The sequence below is a fragment of the Colletotrichum lupini genome, chromosome 10, assembly GCF_023278565.1.
Source record: "Colletotrichum lupini chromosome 10, complete sequence".
Classification (NCBI taxonomy): domain Eukaryota; kingdom Fungi; phylum Ascomycota; class Sordariomycetes; order Glomerellales; family Glomerellaceae; genus Colletotrichum; species Colletotrichum lupini.
Genome location: NC_064673.1, coordinates 3,618,245 through 3,633,524, shown reverse-complemented (window position 1 = coordinate 3,633,524; position 15,280 = coordinate 3,618,245). Strand labels below are relative to the sequence as shown.

The window sequence follows — 15,280 nt, the reverse complement described above, 5'->3', positions numbered from 1 at the left end:
CACCCTAGCCTGTTCTGAACTCAATATGCGACCCCGTGCTTATCTACTCCCTTGGTTCGCAATTTCCTCGTCGAATGCCACGGCATCTTCTGTCGAGGAAGGTCTAGCCCCTGTGATCGGCCAGGATTTGGAAGGCGTGAGTGCGACTGACAAACCGCATCAGGTATTAGGTAGCGTGGCTAGAAATGGGGGGGTTCTTCTTCGATCGCAAGAAATCCTTTGGCGGAACCCGGCCTTTACGCTCTACACCACGCAGTCCCTGTAGGAAAGGGTTGGGTTGCTCAATCGTCCTTTCGAAGCGGACTTTAAGAAAGGTGAAACGACACTGCGAGTCTCGTCGCCAGCGGTCCTTGTGCAACGTGCCTTTGAATGTTGGGCAGCGGCCCCGCCACCGAGCACGAAGCTTAGTATATACACCAACCTAGGTTTGGATCCTTATGGAAGATCCGATTGATCTCGGGCTGACTCTGATAGTATGACGAAGGCCTGCAGATCATGCTTGGTTCAGGTAGCAGTTCGGTATCAAGAAACAACCCGGCTATGTTGCGGCGCCGCAGCGCTTGCCCCTGTTGACACGTCATCGTCAGATAAGGGTTCCATGGCATCATGATCAGAATTACCAATCCGAACGCGCCATGATACTATACAAACTATTCCGCTGATTTTGAATTCATTATTGCCTGAAGGGGGCATGAATCATGAAGCGTGCAGTCATTGTGGGCTTGGCATGGGAAGCTCTGCTGGGGTCCTCGTGGAAATCAACCACTGATCGTCCTGAAGGACAATTTTCACCAAGCAGCATGAGGGTAGTCAGATGAACAAGGCAAAGAACCTCACCTTTCCGAAAAGCATGGAATTCGAGGTCACAAAAGCTTTCATAAGGTAGTTGTACTTTATATATTCGACCCCGCTGAATGGTCTGTGCCCAGCCAAGACTGGCTCCAATGTCCAAGTGAGGCATAAGTCGACCCACCCCCTTTTGGCCACCCCCCCCTTTTGGCCACCCCATCAAAACATAGTATCAAAACATCGCCACTAACTACACTTAATTAATTAACTATCTTCTACTACTATAATAATATAGTTATTATTCTCCCTAGGTAATTCGACCCCTACGAGTCGACTAAGACTAACTAAATAGTTACTAAAGTCCTCCTAAGCTCTTTATATATCCTAAATATTCGCAAACTTAGTATTTAGGTTTATTAGTATACTCTTCTTTTTCCGCGGCCTTAATTAATTAACTTTAGCTTCTAGAACTCGAATATAGTACTAAAATACTACTAAATAGTAGGCCTATTTACTAAATACCTTTTTTATTTTTCTAAATAATAGTCGTTAAGTATTATAGTCTAAACTAAGCTCTATAAATAACTTTAATTAATTATAAAGCTCGCTAGCCTTCCTAAATATTAACTAGTTAATAATAAACGCCGCTAATACCTAGTTAATAGCTTTTCTAATATTACTAGTTACTTACTTAGTATTTATAGTCTTTTTAGTTAATATAACTAGGTTAAATAGGACTATTAAATTAGTAAATAGTCTAGCTATGTTAGGGGGATATAGTCTAGTTACTTTTTACTTACTTCGTATATTTAACGATATTAGACTAGGTAAACGAGCTTTTTAATAGTAACTTAAGAAGTACCGCTTTCTAACAATAGTAAAATTATCTACTATATCCTCCTTACTAAGCTCCTTCCTATACTTAGACTTAATAAGTCTAAAAATAGCTATATTTAATAGCTAGAGGATATAAGAAGTATATAGTAATAAGAATAGTAAGTAGATATTATTTCTATGGTATTCTTATATAAATTCTATCGTTATATAACTCCTATAGCTATTTAGAACTAATAGTCGAGGCTTATTAAGTATACTAAGCCCCCTAAGGGGGGGGGTCTTAGTCTATAATAAGAATACTATTTTTAACTACTTAAGGGTAATCTTATTAGTTATCTAGCTATTATCTATTACTATAAACTCCTAACTAGCATAAGGGTTAAGTTTAAATAGAAACTATTATTATTATACTAACTTTCTCTTATATATAACTAGTAGTTTAATAGCTCGATTATTAATAAAGATATACTTAATTATAAATACCTAAATACGCAAACTAAGCTCTTTTTTTTATACTATTATAGTCTCTACTTTACTTAAAACTAGGCTATTAAATCCCTTACCCTCTAGGATATTAGTCTTATTTATATTATACTTATTAGCCTATTTAATATTACTAATCTCTAGTATATTAAGTAATCTAAACTATAATTTAATTATATTAGTAATAGCCCTATTTAGATACCTCGAATTAATAGTACGACTTCTCTAAACCTTAATTAATAAGTTCCTCTTTAAAAAAGCGTCTATCTATCTCTTCTTAAGAGGATTTATATCCCCCTAGGATCTTAGAACTCGCTTAGCGAATTCTATAAGCTATTTATAAGTTAGTATAATGCCCAGATTATACTAAATACGAACTTATTAAGCTAGCTAGTCTTCTTATTATAAAAGAAGCTTTTAGAGGTTTACGAATATTATTATCCTCGTTTAGTAGCCTTTTTTATAGTTATAAAGAGTTAACCTTAGAACTCCGAACTTAATCGAGGCCCGATTAACTAAGAGACCTCTTTTAATAGCTTTAAGAGCCTAAATAACTTTATTTTCGGTATACGAGACTATTATATATTAATAAATAAATATATAAAAAAGAATTGCATTTGGACGATTTTTATAATTATTATGGTGGTTTAAAAATCGTGGGTAGGGTTTTAATGCGGTGGCTGGGATGGAGAAATGGGGTGGCCAAAAGGGGGGGGTGGCCAAAAGGGGGTGGGTCGACTTATAGAGAACCACCCGCCACTGTGAAAGCATTTCTGCTCATCTATACCGTGGTTGCCTCCTCATTACAATACTTGGCGAAGTCTGGGACCGCTGACGCGATTCGGTGGAGAGATGTTATGTTTTCCTTATACATCTAAGATTGAGAATAAGTAAATAACCACACAGTCAGAATACTTGGGGCAGTTCGCTCATATGATGGCGAAAATGACAAAGTCTGAAGCATATGCCGTCATTTCCAGGACGATTAAACATAAAGATAAGCTTAGCTCACCTGTCCAGCCGAGACCTGCCGGTTTCTGGCTACCTGGTCTCCGGTAAGCAGTTCCGGGATTGGTTTGATGACGGTCTCAAAGTTTGTTGAGAAAAAGAAGGGGATGGCGTATCGCTCTTGTCCAGTGTAGTTCATGACTCGGTGACGAGTCGAGATGTAGAGGTCGTTGGTGAAGGCTTGAAGCTGGTCACCGACGTTGACTATGAAGGTTCCGGGCTTAGGCGGAGCTGATATCCACTCCCCGGCTTTATTCGCGACCTCCAGAGCGCGGACGGGTCCTGGTGCAAGAATCGTGAAGACTAATGTCACAATCGTCAGCGCATCTTCTCCAACAACTTCATGTAGGAGGACGTGTGAGCTGACATTCAGAATCGGTATGGGCATCCAGACCGCGGGCCGCGGCGCCTCGTTCTTGAGGCGGGTAATGGGCGGGCCAGGACGCTGGCGCAACCGGGGTGAGATGTACAGGAGGAAAAATAGTCCTCGTCTAGACCTAGTGACAGCGCGACAGACCTGGCCAACAGACGGCAAAAGGCCCGCAATTCTCGATAGTAAGTAGATAGCTGGTCCTCGAAGTCAGCGGGCTCCCGTGGCCATCGGTTGCGGCCCTTCATATACGGGTCGTCGCAAGCATCGTTGGGATCATCGTTCAGCTTCGAATCATGGCCCCATTCGAACGCCTCGTTCAGATCTTTATGCACACAAGTGAGCCAATGCAGACACTAAGGGTAGGTCACCTATCGACATGCTGATGGGACGCAGAGGGGTGGGAGGCCAGACTCACTTCCTCGTCCGTCCGGTCCAGGCTTCCCCGAACCCCCGATGGGAGTGTAGCCCCGGAAATTTGGACTATTATCGATGAATACTTCCATTTTCTGCTCAAATGGCAGCGCGAAAAAAGTCTCTGCCGCCTTGAACACGCCTTTAATAACATCGTCGTTAATGCCATGGTTTTGAATGTAGAAAAACCCGACTCGCACGCAAGCGTCCCTAATCTGGGCAGCAATCTTGCGTCTCTCATCGAAATGATCACTTCTAATACCGGCAACATCGATCACAGGTATCGTGTCGAAATCGCCCGGTACCGCACGCCAGTCGTGGTCACGGTCCACGGCCGGCTCGTTATCGTTATCCCAGTCGTTGTAACCCATGGTTGAAAGATGGATTTAAAAGATTCACAACTTCGCAAATGGGGCTTTCTCAAGAAAACAATTAGTGTGCGTATTAGTTGAATAAAATACTTTATTATCTCTGTGAAGTAGACATCCCCAAGAGCCCCTGTCGGGCTTGTCAGTGGGGATCTGATCGGTGGATCGAGGATGGCAAGCGCCTCCGAAGGCATGGAGCGACGGTTCCTACTGCGGTGAAATTTGTGATGCCTGTTGAAGTCTACAGTATATCGAGCGGCATTTTGCTTGCTTATGCGGGCGCCATTTCAGCGCAGCCCCGCGTACCTTAGTTTACACTGGTGCTCCACTACTTTTACATCAGTAGGGCAATTCATAGCGAGGTGGTTCTCAGAGGCAGGACTCTCCGGCGACGTGCTCCTAGCCAAATGAATATCAGTCAGGATTCCAGAGACGCTAGCTTGATGGGAGGTGGCTTTTGAGGCAATTACAAAGGGCCAATTTACAGACTACGTAAACAAATTGCGATTGGCACGATTACAGCGGCGCCAATACAAAAGCACCTGTGAGAGAACAGACAGTCTCTACAGTATTTCTATTGTCGCAGTAAGAAGCCTTACGCATGCGCTTAGGTTATGCCTACAAGGCATCATGGAAAGCTCCATTGTGTAACTCTATGCACTAAATGATACACTGATTGGTGTTGAGGTATTATGGAATGGACAGCTCGGCTCATCTACAGCACATAGTCATTTGTGCTTGTTAAGGAAATTCTCAATGACCGGAGATTTGTTTGCCTTGGTATTGAGTTATGCTAGTGATCACTACCTGAAACCTCTGCCCCAACTCCCCCCAGCCTGTCAAGGTCAAATAGCAGAACTCCATGAGAGAGTAAGACCAGCATCTACGGTTATCTCTTGACCAGTCATAGAGGTGTTCTTCGCAACCCAAATGTACACATCAGCGCAATCGCTTAGGTACGTCTGTCACAGTGTGTAAGACCTCGTGTCCGAACGTGTACTGATGGAAGAAAGGCAAACCTCGTGTTTCAAAACAGAGTCGTTTTGCTCCTGAGCAATTTGCTCCTCCGTAAATTGCAAGCCCTGAAGAAACAAGTTAGAAACCAGAGACGCACCAGGAAAGCCTTTCAAGGGCATGCGTACCCATTCTGTCAAGAGCTGACCGGGTAAGATGGCATTCATCCGCAGTTTGGGACCTTGCGTCGCGGCGATGCATTTCATCAGATGCAGGCCCGCTGCTTTGCTGACCGCATACGCCATGCTACTTCCGCTCTGCGTGGAACCCTGAGATGAGAACGGGCAAGGAAGTAAGCCAATGGCCAAGCAAGACGATAGGAGATTACCGCGACGGGGGCTGGCATAAGGCTTGGCTTACCGCTATGGAAGATGTAATCAAATACACGGCACCTTCTGAATTGGCGTTAAAAATAGGTCCGGCGGCCTGCATGAGCTGTAGATGACAAAGAGCATTGGTTGCGTAACACTACTACCCTGTCAGTGAAGATGTTTCGTGAAAGACTACAAGATTCAACGAGAGAATAGAAGACCTTGTTCCACTCTTCCAAGCACAATGCGTTTAGATCGCCAAAGTCGCTGAGCCTCGTCCATCCGGCGTTAGCCACAATGATATCCAGCCCGCCTAGCTTCTCCACCGTTTCCTTAACAATGCGAGCATTATGGTCGGTATTTCCCACGTCCTATAGCGCTTATACCCATATAAACAAATTAAATATAAGGTTCGTATTTGATTATTTAGCTTATTTCTCGCGCTATATTTAATTATTTAATAATTAATTAATAAATGTAACTAATTTCCTAATTGGGAATTAAATAAAGTTATTACGAAAGTCCTTATAGTATTAACTTATAGACTTTACTTTAATTAGCTCTTCTAATTAAAAAATTAACTTCTTACTTCTATAATACCGTTATAAAGCTAGTTTTTAAAATATTAGACCTCCTTTAATATAAAGGATTTTATTAATAATTACTATAAAGTCAAAATTAATTTCGCGAGGCTAAATATCCTCTCGTAGTTTATTATTATTATAGGGATTATAAAAATATTAAGTATAAGCTTACTTAATATTAAATAGGTTAGTTAATAATTAATTTATTATTAAATTAGGTTAAGGACTAGCTAAGGGATAATTTATAAGTAATATTAATTAGTTAAGCTTAAGTACGTAATTAATTACTACGTCTATTATTTAAGATATTAACTATTACTAGTACTACGAGTTTTTTATAATACTTTTTAAAATCGTAAGGGTAATAAAAGTAACTTATAACTATTATAGTAAAGGAAGAAGACTTAGATAATAAAGAGGAGGAGGACTTATTATTTTATCTATATACTATTTTTATTAATAATTATAAAATCCCTTTCTTATATTAAATAGCTAGTAGCTTTACTTGAGTATATCCTATCTCTTTTTTAACTATTTTAATTTTTATTTAAAATAAAAAATAATTACTATGGTATAGAATAGAGAGTTACTTAATTTAGTATAATACTTATTAAGGACTTACTAAGCGTTAATAATTAATAGTTAAAAATATCCTTATAAGTAAAAATTATTACTAAGAAATAGCTTTACCCGCTCCTTAAGTATATATTTAAATTAAATATAATAAGGGATACTATTTAAAATTAGAAGTTAAAAAAGAGGTTAAGATATAAATTAATAATAAGCTAATTACTAACGAGGTAATATTACTTACGTTAATTATATTTACGACGCTATAATTTAAAAAGGCGTAAAATCTATTTTTTTTTAAAAAGTTTATTATATAACTTTTTTTATTTTTTAAAATGGTTAATAAGGTACTCGAGACTTATTATTACTTTTTATAAATAGTTATAACTATCTTTTTTACTTTAACCCTAATATTTTATTATTTAAAAATAAAGTAGCTTAAGTACCGCTTTTAGCTCGGCTGGTAATTACTAATCGTTATTATTAGAAATATCCTTAATAAGGATCCGTTACTTTAGATCTTTATAAACTCGACTAGTTATTAAAAAAGTATAGATCTACTTTTTTTTTTATAAAGAGCGCTATATTATAAAATATATTAAATTTTACTTTATATTATTATTAAGCGTTAGTATAAGCTCTTATAACGACTTTTTAAAAAGAGTAAATATATCGTTTTTATTAATCTTATTACTAACCTCGAAGAAGGCCTTATATTATTAAAATAATAAGTAAATAAATTTAATAACGTTTTAAAACTTATTAATAGGGCCCCTTATATACTAAAAGTTAAGATCTTTTTAAAGTTACTTAGTATTAATTAATATATTTTATTCTTATTTAAATACCTCTTTATTATTATTAAATAAAAAGGCCTTACTAACGAGGTTAAGAATATAATTATAATACTTTATCCTCTAGTTAAGAATATTTTTTTAAGTATAAATATAAGATAATATAGGATATAAATAACCTAAGTAAGTATCGTTATTTAAAGTATTATCGTAAATAATTACTCTAACTTAGTTACTTAATTCTTAGTTATTTATTACTAATTTTATAATCTAGGTAATATTAGCCCTATTATAAGTACTATACTATTATTATAAAATAATAAAGTATTATATTTATTACTTAGTATAGTTTAAAAAATAAGTAAAGACGATAATAATAGTATTTTGCGTTAATAAGGTTTATAAATTAAATAATAAGTAAACTTTTATTATTAACCTCTAGATATTTACCTTAATTATATATTTTTTTTTTAGCGAAGATCTTACTTAGCTCCTTTTTTATATTTCTGTATAATAATAAGAATTCGTTAATATAGTGGTTTTTTTCTAGCTTTATAAGTATAAAAGATCGACCTTAACGGGATTACGCTTTTAAAAGAAATTATATAATATAATATACTTTTTAACTATATAATATATATAATATATCCTAAGTACGCGCTGAACGTAATATAATAATTTTAATATAAAAACTGCTATTTAATTTAGGATAAGTAAGCTACCCTATAGTAGCGCTAGTTAGAAAGGTTAACGGTAGAAGTTAGTTATAATAATTAGTTATAATAGTCGGCCGTAATAGTTAGAGGCGGCCTTTTTTAACTATAAAGGTTCTAAACTTTAATAGCGACGTAGAGGTTTTTAAAAAAAGGGCTAAATAGGCTAATATTTACTACTTTTTAGAGCTCGTAAAGATTCTTTTTATTTTTATTATTTTTAATATTACCTAAAGCTACTCTCTATTTAAACTAAATAAATCTATTAAATAAATTTACTAAATAAATCTACTAAACAAATTTACTAAACAAATTTATTAAATAAACTTATTAATATATAAACTATTACTTAGATAGCTAGTTAGATAACTAGTTAAGAGGTTAGCTAGTTAAAATACTACTTCGATAAGAACCTAAAGATACCCGTTAATAAGTCTACTTCTCTCGGGCTAGGCGCCCTCGGCTAGTTTAATACTATAGCTATTATAATTAATATAAGTACGCCCGAGGATTAGTAAAATACCTTTTAGTAGTACGGAATTTAGCTAAGTAATAATACGAACGCTATAAATAGCTAGGCTAATATAAATATTAAGATCTAATATATTAATACTAGCTTAATTATAATAGCTATAATAAACGGGCCGGAGGTATATAAAATTAGGGTAATAAGCCGGCGCTTTAAATAGCTTTTATAAAACCTCCTAAATAATAATAATACTTATATAAAAAAATAGATTATACTAAACCTAGCTACTTATATAAGCTAGTATTAAGAGGTCCTGTGCGTATTAGAGTAAGTAAAGCTCGCCCTATAAATAGCTAAAAGTAGTAAAAAGTTAGGAGCTATTAATAAAAGGGAGATAATAGTCGAGTCGGTTAACTATTTTAGTTAGTAGTTAGGTATAGAGCGTATTATACCCAGTTTTCCTTAATACGTAATATATAGTACGGCCCCGGCGGATTGCTCCGTCGGGGGGAAGAATTCGTTAATAATATTATAATTTAATTAGTAAAAGAGGGCCCGGAAGTAAGGATTTTAAAAAGTTATAAATAGGCTATTATTATTAATAATATACCTAATTACTAATTCTTTAACTCTTATTACTTAGCTCTTTATAATAGTATTAAGAATAAGTTTCTATCTTTTTAATATAAAGTCGTATTTAAAGGATTTTAATAAATATAATAACTTACTAAAGCTTAGATTTATTACTTAGTATTTTAATTTTAAATAAGCCGTTACTAAGTTAGTAGCTACTATTTTAAAATAAATAACGATATTTATTTTATTATAATAATAATAAAACTAAAAAAATTTACTTTGACTATTTTTATTATAAATCTTTTAAGTAAAGACTTTTTTTTAAGCGGATTTATAACTTCTTTAGCCTTATACCCTTTTATAATATTAAATTATTATTAATAAAAGTCCTCTTTTTTTAAATTATTTTTAAAAGGGCGTGGAGGCTATTATAATTATTAAGATTAGTTAATAATACGAGGCTAGCGTTAGTTAGGGTTTATAGTTACGAGGTAATTTAAAATAGTAGCTACGTACCGAAAATCGTACGACTTATTACTAATTAATTAATTATAATATAATTAATTAATTAATATATAATTTAATTAATTTTAATAATAATTATAGTAGTTATAAAAAGTTAGAAATAGTAGTACGTAACTTCGTTAGTTTTATTAATATTAAGAAAAGGGGGTATTAAAAGTTTTTTAAATTCCTAAATATAATAAGATACTAAATTTAGGGCTTTATAATACTTAGGCTTTTTTTTTATAATAATTATTAATAATTTATTTAGTTAAGTAGTATAATACTAAACTTATAATCGTAAATAAGGAGTTATAGGTTCGAATCCCGCTCTAAGTATTTATATTCTTAATTACGAACTTCTATAGGGTATCGTTAAAAATATTAATTTTTAATTAGCCTAGCCCCGGATTTTCTTTTTTTTAAGCGACCTTATATTTAATTAAATACGTTAAATATAGGGCCTTACGATATTTAATTATTTAACTTATTGAAATTCCTATATTTAACTGTTTGTTTGACTTATTTGTTTAATTAATTTGAATAGGTATAAGCGCTGGCGTCCTATGCATGAATTGGGTTAATATGGGGCAGGATTTTCGAAATAACGGGGAGAAGAATACTCCCTGAACCATGAATGCCTTTACTCCAAAACTCTGCACCTTGTCCACGACCTGGCGAGCTCTATTCTCGTTGGAAACGTAGTTGACCATCACATGAGCGCCTTCTCGTGCAAGCTTTTGGCATATGCGCGCCCCCAGCCCTCGGCTGCCACCAGTGACGAGGACACGCCTGTTGCTCAATGTATAGGGCATGGCAACAAGGGTCTGGGTCAAACGGCTCGATCGATAGTCAAGTGTGGATATGTGAAAGAGAAGAGGGCTCCAAGGTCGATCCTACTCTTGGTATCAAAAGCGCTGTTGTGGGCAAGAGATGCCGCAGAATGCGAGGTAGAAATGTCTTCACCCGCTTATCATCAGTCTCCGTTAGGCCGGAGGATAAGTAAAATTGCCCTCGGACTGTATTGCCTTCTTGAAAAGTCTATCTTCAAACTTTTACAAGACCTGGGCCGTAACGAGAAGAGTGGACAAGTGCGTTCGGAGAGACTTGCCAAATTGCCAAGCTCCCTGCCAGCCACCCATTCCACCCTGCATTACATGGCATCCTAGTTTCGGGCCGGTGTCTTCTACATATCTTTTCTCTCTGACCAGAAACCCTCAGGCGGCTCGGAAGTCACTCCTCCGGCCTGGCTGAACTTTGTTCATGTATATGGTGGCTCGATCGCACTACCCTGTCTCATCTACAGCAATACGAAGGTTGTGTCAATCGCAATGTCAGATGTTCTGGATGTTATCATCATAGGAGCTGGTCTCAGCGGCCTCCAGGCCGCCGTAGACCTACAGAAAGGCGGTCGAACTATTGCCGTTCTCGAGGCTCGGAACTGCGTCGGGGGCAAGACAAGATCTGTGCAGCGGTCGGATGGGAAGGGCGTGCAGGAGATGGGTGCTGCATGGCTCAATGATAGCAACCAGGCGCGTGTTTGGAACTACTGCCAAGAGTTCGGCCTAACGCCCGTCTTGCAAGCGAACCAGGGACTGGTGGCAAGCGAAGACGAAGACGGGACGTGCCATTTCTTCCCTTTTGGCGCCATGCCCAACGTACGTACATACATGCCTCCTTGCCTTTCTTTGTCCCGCCGGAGCCTGAGCTCCGCCGTCTGACGGCCCGCAGTTCTCAGCGTCAGAAGTTGACAACATCACCGCAATTCGAGATGTTGTAGAAGCGGCGTCCTTGGACCCAGCATCATACCGTCAACCAGAGCGCGCCCGGCTCGATGGCATCACATTCGAGCAATTCTGTCGCGATGCCGGGGCCGGTACTCGCGCCCTGAACACCGCCAGGCTTTGGTGCCGCGGCACGCTCGGCCAGGATCCCAACGAGGTCTCGGCGCTCTCCTTTCTGGAGATCGCTCGTGGTGGGCTGGGTATCATCAATTTGAGGTACGACGGCAAACACGGCGCCCAATATCTCCGCCTGGAGGAGGGTACGCAGGCCATCGCCATTGGAATCTCCAAGATGCTACCTACCGGAACCATTCATCTCAATACCGCGGTCAACACGGTGACTCAAAACTCGTCGAACCTTTGTACTGTCACGGCGAGCCGAGGTCAGGTCTTCAAGGCGCAAAAAGTCATTATCAGTATCCCCGGGCCGTCGTACAAGAACATCACATACAGCCCACCGCTACCGCCGCTGAAACACATGTATGTCACGGCTTCGAGATATGGTTTCTACCTGAAGTACATCTGCTTGTTCAAGAGCCCCTTTTGGTGACGACGAGGCTCGTGTGGTTTGGCACAGAGCTTCCGAGGTCCTTTGAACCACTGTCGCGATACTTCAGTTGACCATGCCGGCAACTACGCGCTGACGTGCTTCATTACGTCCGCTCCTGGGCGAAAGTGGGCATGCCTGAGCGACGAGGATCGTCGAAAGACTGTGCTCAAGCAGCTGGGCTCCCTATTTGGCGTAGGACACGCGGCAGTCGAGACGGAGCTCTTAGATACCATCACCTCCGAGTGGGTGGAGGACCGCTGGGCCGGCTGGGGCTGCCCAGTGGCCGCAACCCCACCCGGGGTCATAGGCTCAAGTCTCGATGGCGAGATGATTCAGGAGAAGTTTGGTGCAATTTACTTCATCGGAACCGAGCTGGCTGAGGAATGGCGGGGATATATGGAAGTGGCACTCCAGAGCGGAGAGCGTGGTGCAGCACAGGCTTTGGAAGATTTCCGTCTGCAAGATACGAGGCTATAGGCTGCTCGGTGTTCTCAATCCGACTGGCTGGTCTTTAATCTTCTCATTGTGTCGAATGGTTCTGGGCCATTGGTCTTTCCGTTAGGAATACCAGAATATTTGCGAAAAGGCGGAAAGGCTCTAACCACAGCTCTTGAGAGCAGCGGCGACTAGGTAAAAGTGGCCATAGAATATCAATAGTTGGAAGAAACGGACATCATCACAAACCTGAGATAGTCTTGCATCGGATGGTTGTACTTCCAGGACCTCTTGCGTAAATATTCCAGAACGACATGAGCTCTGAGTAGGACCACACATGTGTGAACGGATAGCCGGCTTGTGTACATATGCTCATGGAACCGAGCAACGACGATTAGAATAGTACCACAGCAACTCCAGCGCAGAGTAAGGTTGCTCATACCTCTTCTTCCGTCCTTGGAGAGAGAGAAGGGTAGCTGTAGTAATCCGATACTTCTCCTCATTTCCGGAGCCCTTCGACTCCATATAACCCAATCAACGTATAGAAAGCCTCAGTGGATCAAAGTGAGAATGATAGATGTACAGATCCTTAATTGAACCACCTTAGTAGTCCCAGATTCAACACGCTGCCTACATCTAGCTACGGAGACCCGGTGGATACATCGTCTTCCAGCAGGACTTGAAAAAGCCGGCCTTGCCCACTCCTAACTCTCACCAGCTCTTCTTCCGCCAGCGATCTAGTTCTCTTCTCTCTTTTGTTCACCTATCATTCAAGCCAATCCTAATGGATTGGAGCGATACATCGAATGGCAATCATGCGATTGTTCAGAGCCATACTGCTTGTCCTGCTACTGTTCAATGGGCATGCCCAGGCACACGAGCACCACGCCGATACATCTTCGGGCACCGACGTTGAGAGATTGAAAAAGTTGCACGAGAAATGGGACACAGATGTACGAGACCTTGGCGCGCCATTCCATGACAAAAAGGCGCAGATGGCTAACTAACTTAATACCTGCCGGCAGTGGCCGTTTTCCGGCATTTCCACGTTTGCCCATTTGCAACATGTCAAATGCTTGACCAATCCAGACGAGCTCTTTGATGTGGGCATCATTGGCGCGCCTTTCGATACGGCCGTGAGCTACCGCCCCGGTGCCAGATTTGGTCCAAGAGCAATTCGCGCCGCGTCGGCGCGCCAGACGTCCTTCCGGGGCTTCAATCACCGCGCCGGTATCAACCCATACAGCTCCTGGGCCAAGGTCCTCGACTGCGGCGACATCCCAATCACCCCGTTCGACAACAAGCTGGCGCTACACCAGATGACGCTCGGTTACCATGAGCTGCTTTTGCGACCCGCGACGAATCCGGACAAGAAGCCCGTCCTCCTCACTCTGGGCGGCGACCACAGCGTAGCTCTCCCCGCCTTGCGGGCGCTGCGCAAAGCATACCAGGAGCCTATCGCGGTGCTTCACTTTGACGCTCACATGGACACTCTGCATCCGAACAAATACCCCAGCACGTGGACGACAGGCCAGGAGGCCCCACAATCCGATTTCACTCACGGTACTATGTTCTGGATTGCCATTTTCGAGGGGCTGATCCGCAATGGAAGCTCGGTTCACGGTGGTCTTCGCAGCAGGCTAGCTGGGGATGATTTCAGTGACTACGAAGACGACTCGCGGCAGGGTTTCATGAGGATCGAGGCAGATGACATAGACTTAGTCGGCGCGCAAGGGATCATTGACGGTATAATGAAGCGAATGGGTACCGAGATACCCGTCTACATGTCAGTTGATATCGACGTCATCGACCCCGGCCTCGCCCCGGGCACGGGGACACCAGAGCCTGGGGGTTGGACCACCAGGGAGCTGCTTCAGATCATTCGAGGCGTGGGGGGGCTCAATATCGTTGGCGCGGAGGTTGTTGAGGTTTGTCCCGCCTTCGACGGCAGAGGCGAAGAAACAGCACTTGCAGCAGCACAAGTCATCTACGAAATGCTCTCCACCGTGGTATTGAAGGGTATGGAAGAGCGAGGATTGGAGAAGCCGCTAAGAACCGAGTCATGGACAAAGCAGTTTAACACACCGATTCATGGCAATGAAAAGGACGAATTGTGAGATATCATAGATAGTGAGAGAAAGCTGCCCAGGGCGTTATCCCAGGAAGATTTCCACAACCAATAGACATTTCATAGCCTGTCGAAGTTGATGCTTGGCCTGTGAGAATCAGACGTCGAAGGCTCGCGGGTGTCCTTTTGTTTACGTCGCAAATTAGCACGTCAGTGTAACGTTCTCTGAGCAGTTCAGGGCCGGCTGGGCCGTGTGTAGTGTTCTAGCCCCATTTGACCGTAACACAGGCGTCTTGCAGTGGTTGAAGTTGCTCAAATGGTCGTCCCCAGAAGTTGGGTTGTTACGTCAGCTTTTCCCAGACCCCTGCCCCTGCACAGGCTAAGTTTACTACATAGAGCTAGGCGATCGGCCAGGGGCAAGCCACATCCCTGCATGCCACATGGTATGATAGGAAAAGTTTGCCCCGCTTTCCAGATATGTTGCGAGTCTGTCGTGTAAGGCAGGTAGGTCCGAGCCGGCCTAGTATCCAAATAGGTAGGCGCACGTACCTAGCTCTAGTATAGCTTTTTCCACCGAGACCACCATCCATCCCACATCTATCATTACGTGGTACCTTAGATTCCGTGGTGCCGACCTAA

At 40.8% G+C, this 15,280-nt stretch overlaps 3 protein-coding genes across 3 annotated transcripts; 2 read left to right on the top strand and 1 right to left on the bottom strand.

The window, feature by feature from the left end:
* Positions 1–3,112: 3,112 nt before the first annotated feature.
* CLUP02_18232 (2OG-Fe(II)oxygenase) lies at positions 3,113–4,272 on the bottom strand (the record flags this gene model as incomplete). The annotated part of the gene is made up of 3 exons (XM_049297134.1): positions 3,113–3,479; positions 3,635–3,812; positions 3,906–4,272. 3 exons carry the CDS (start codon positions 4,270–4,272, stop codon positions 3,113–3,115), a joined length of 912 nt encoding a protein of 303 aa, XP_049138358.1.
* A 6,863-nt stretch (positions 4,273–11,135) lies between these two features.
* CLUP02_18231 (flavin containing amine oxidoreductase) lies at positions 11,136–12,615 on the top strand (the record flags this gene model as incomplete). The annotated part of the gene is made up of 3 exons (XM_049297133.1): positions 11,136–11,462; positions 11,536–12,068; positions 12,168–12,615. The coding sequence occupies 3 exons, from the start codon at positions 11,136–11,138 to the stop codon at positions 12,613–12,615; spliced, it is 1,308 nt and encodes a 435-aa protein (XP_049138357.1).
* A 773-nt stretch (positions 12,616–13,388) lies between these two features.
* On the top strand, positions 13,389–14,690 carry CLUP02_18230 (agmatinase; the record flags this gene model as incomplete). The annotated part of the gene is made up of 2 exons (XM_049297132.1): positions 13,389–13,526; positions 13,599–14,690. The coding sequence occupies 2 exons, from the start codon at positions 13,389–13,391 to the stop codon at positions 14,688–14,690; spliced, it is 1,230 nt and encodes a 409-aa protein (XP_049138356.1).
* Between the last annotated feature and the right edge of the window lie 590 nt (positions 14,691–15,280).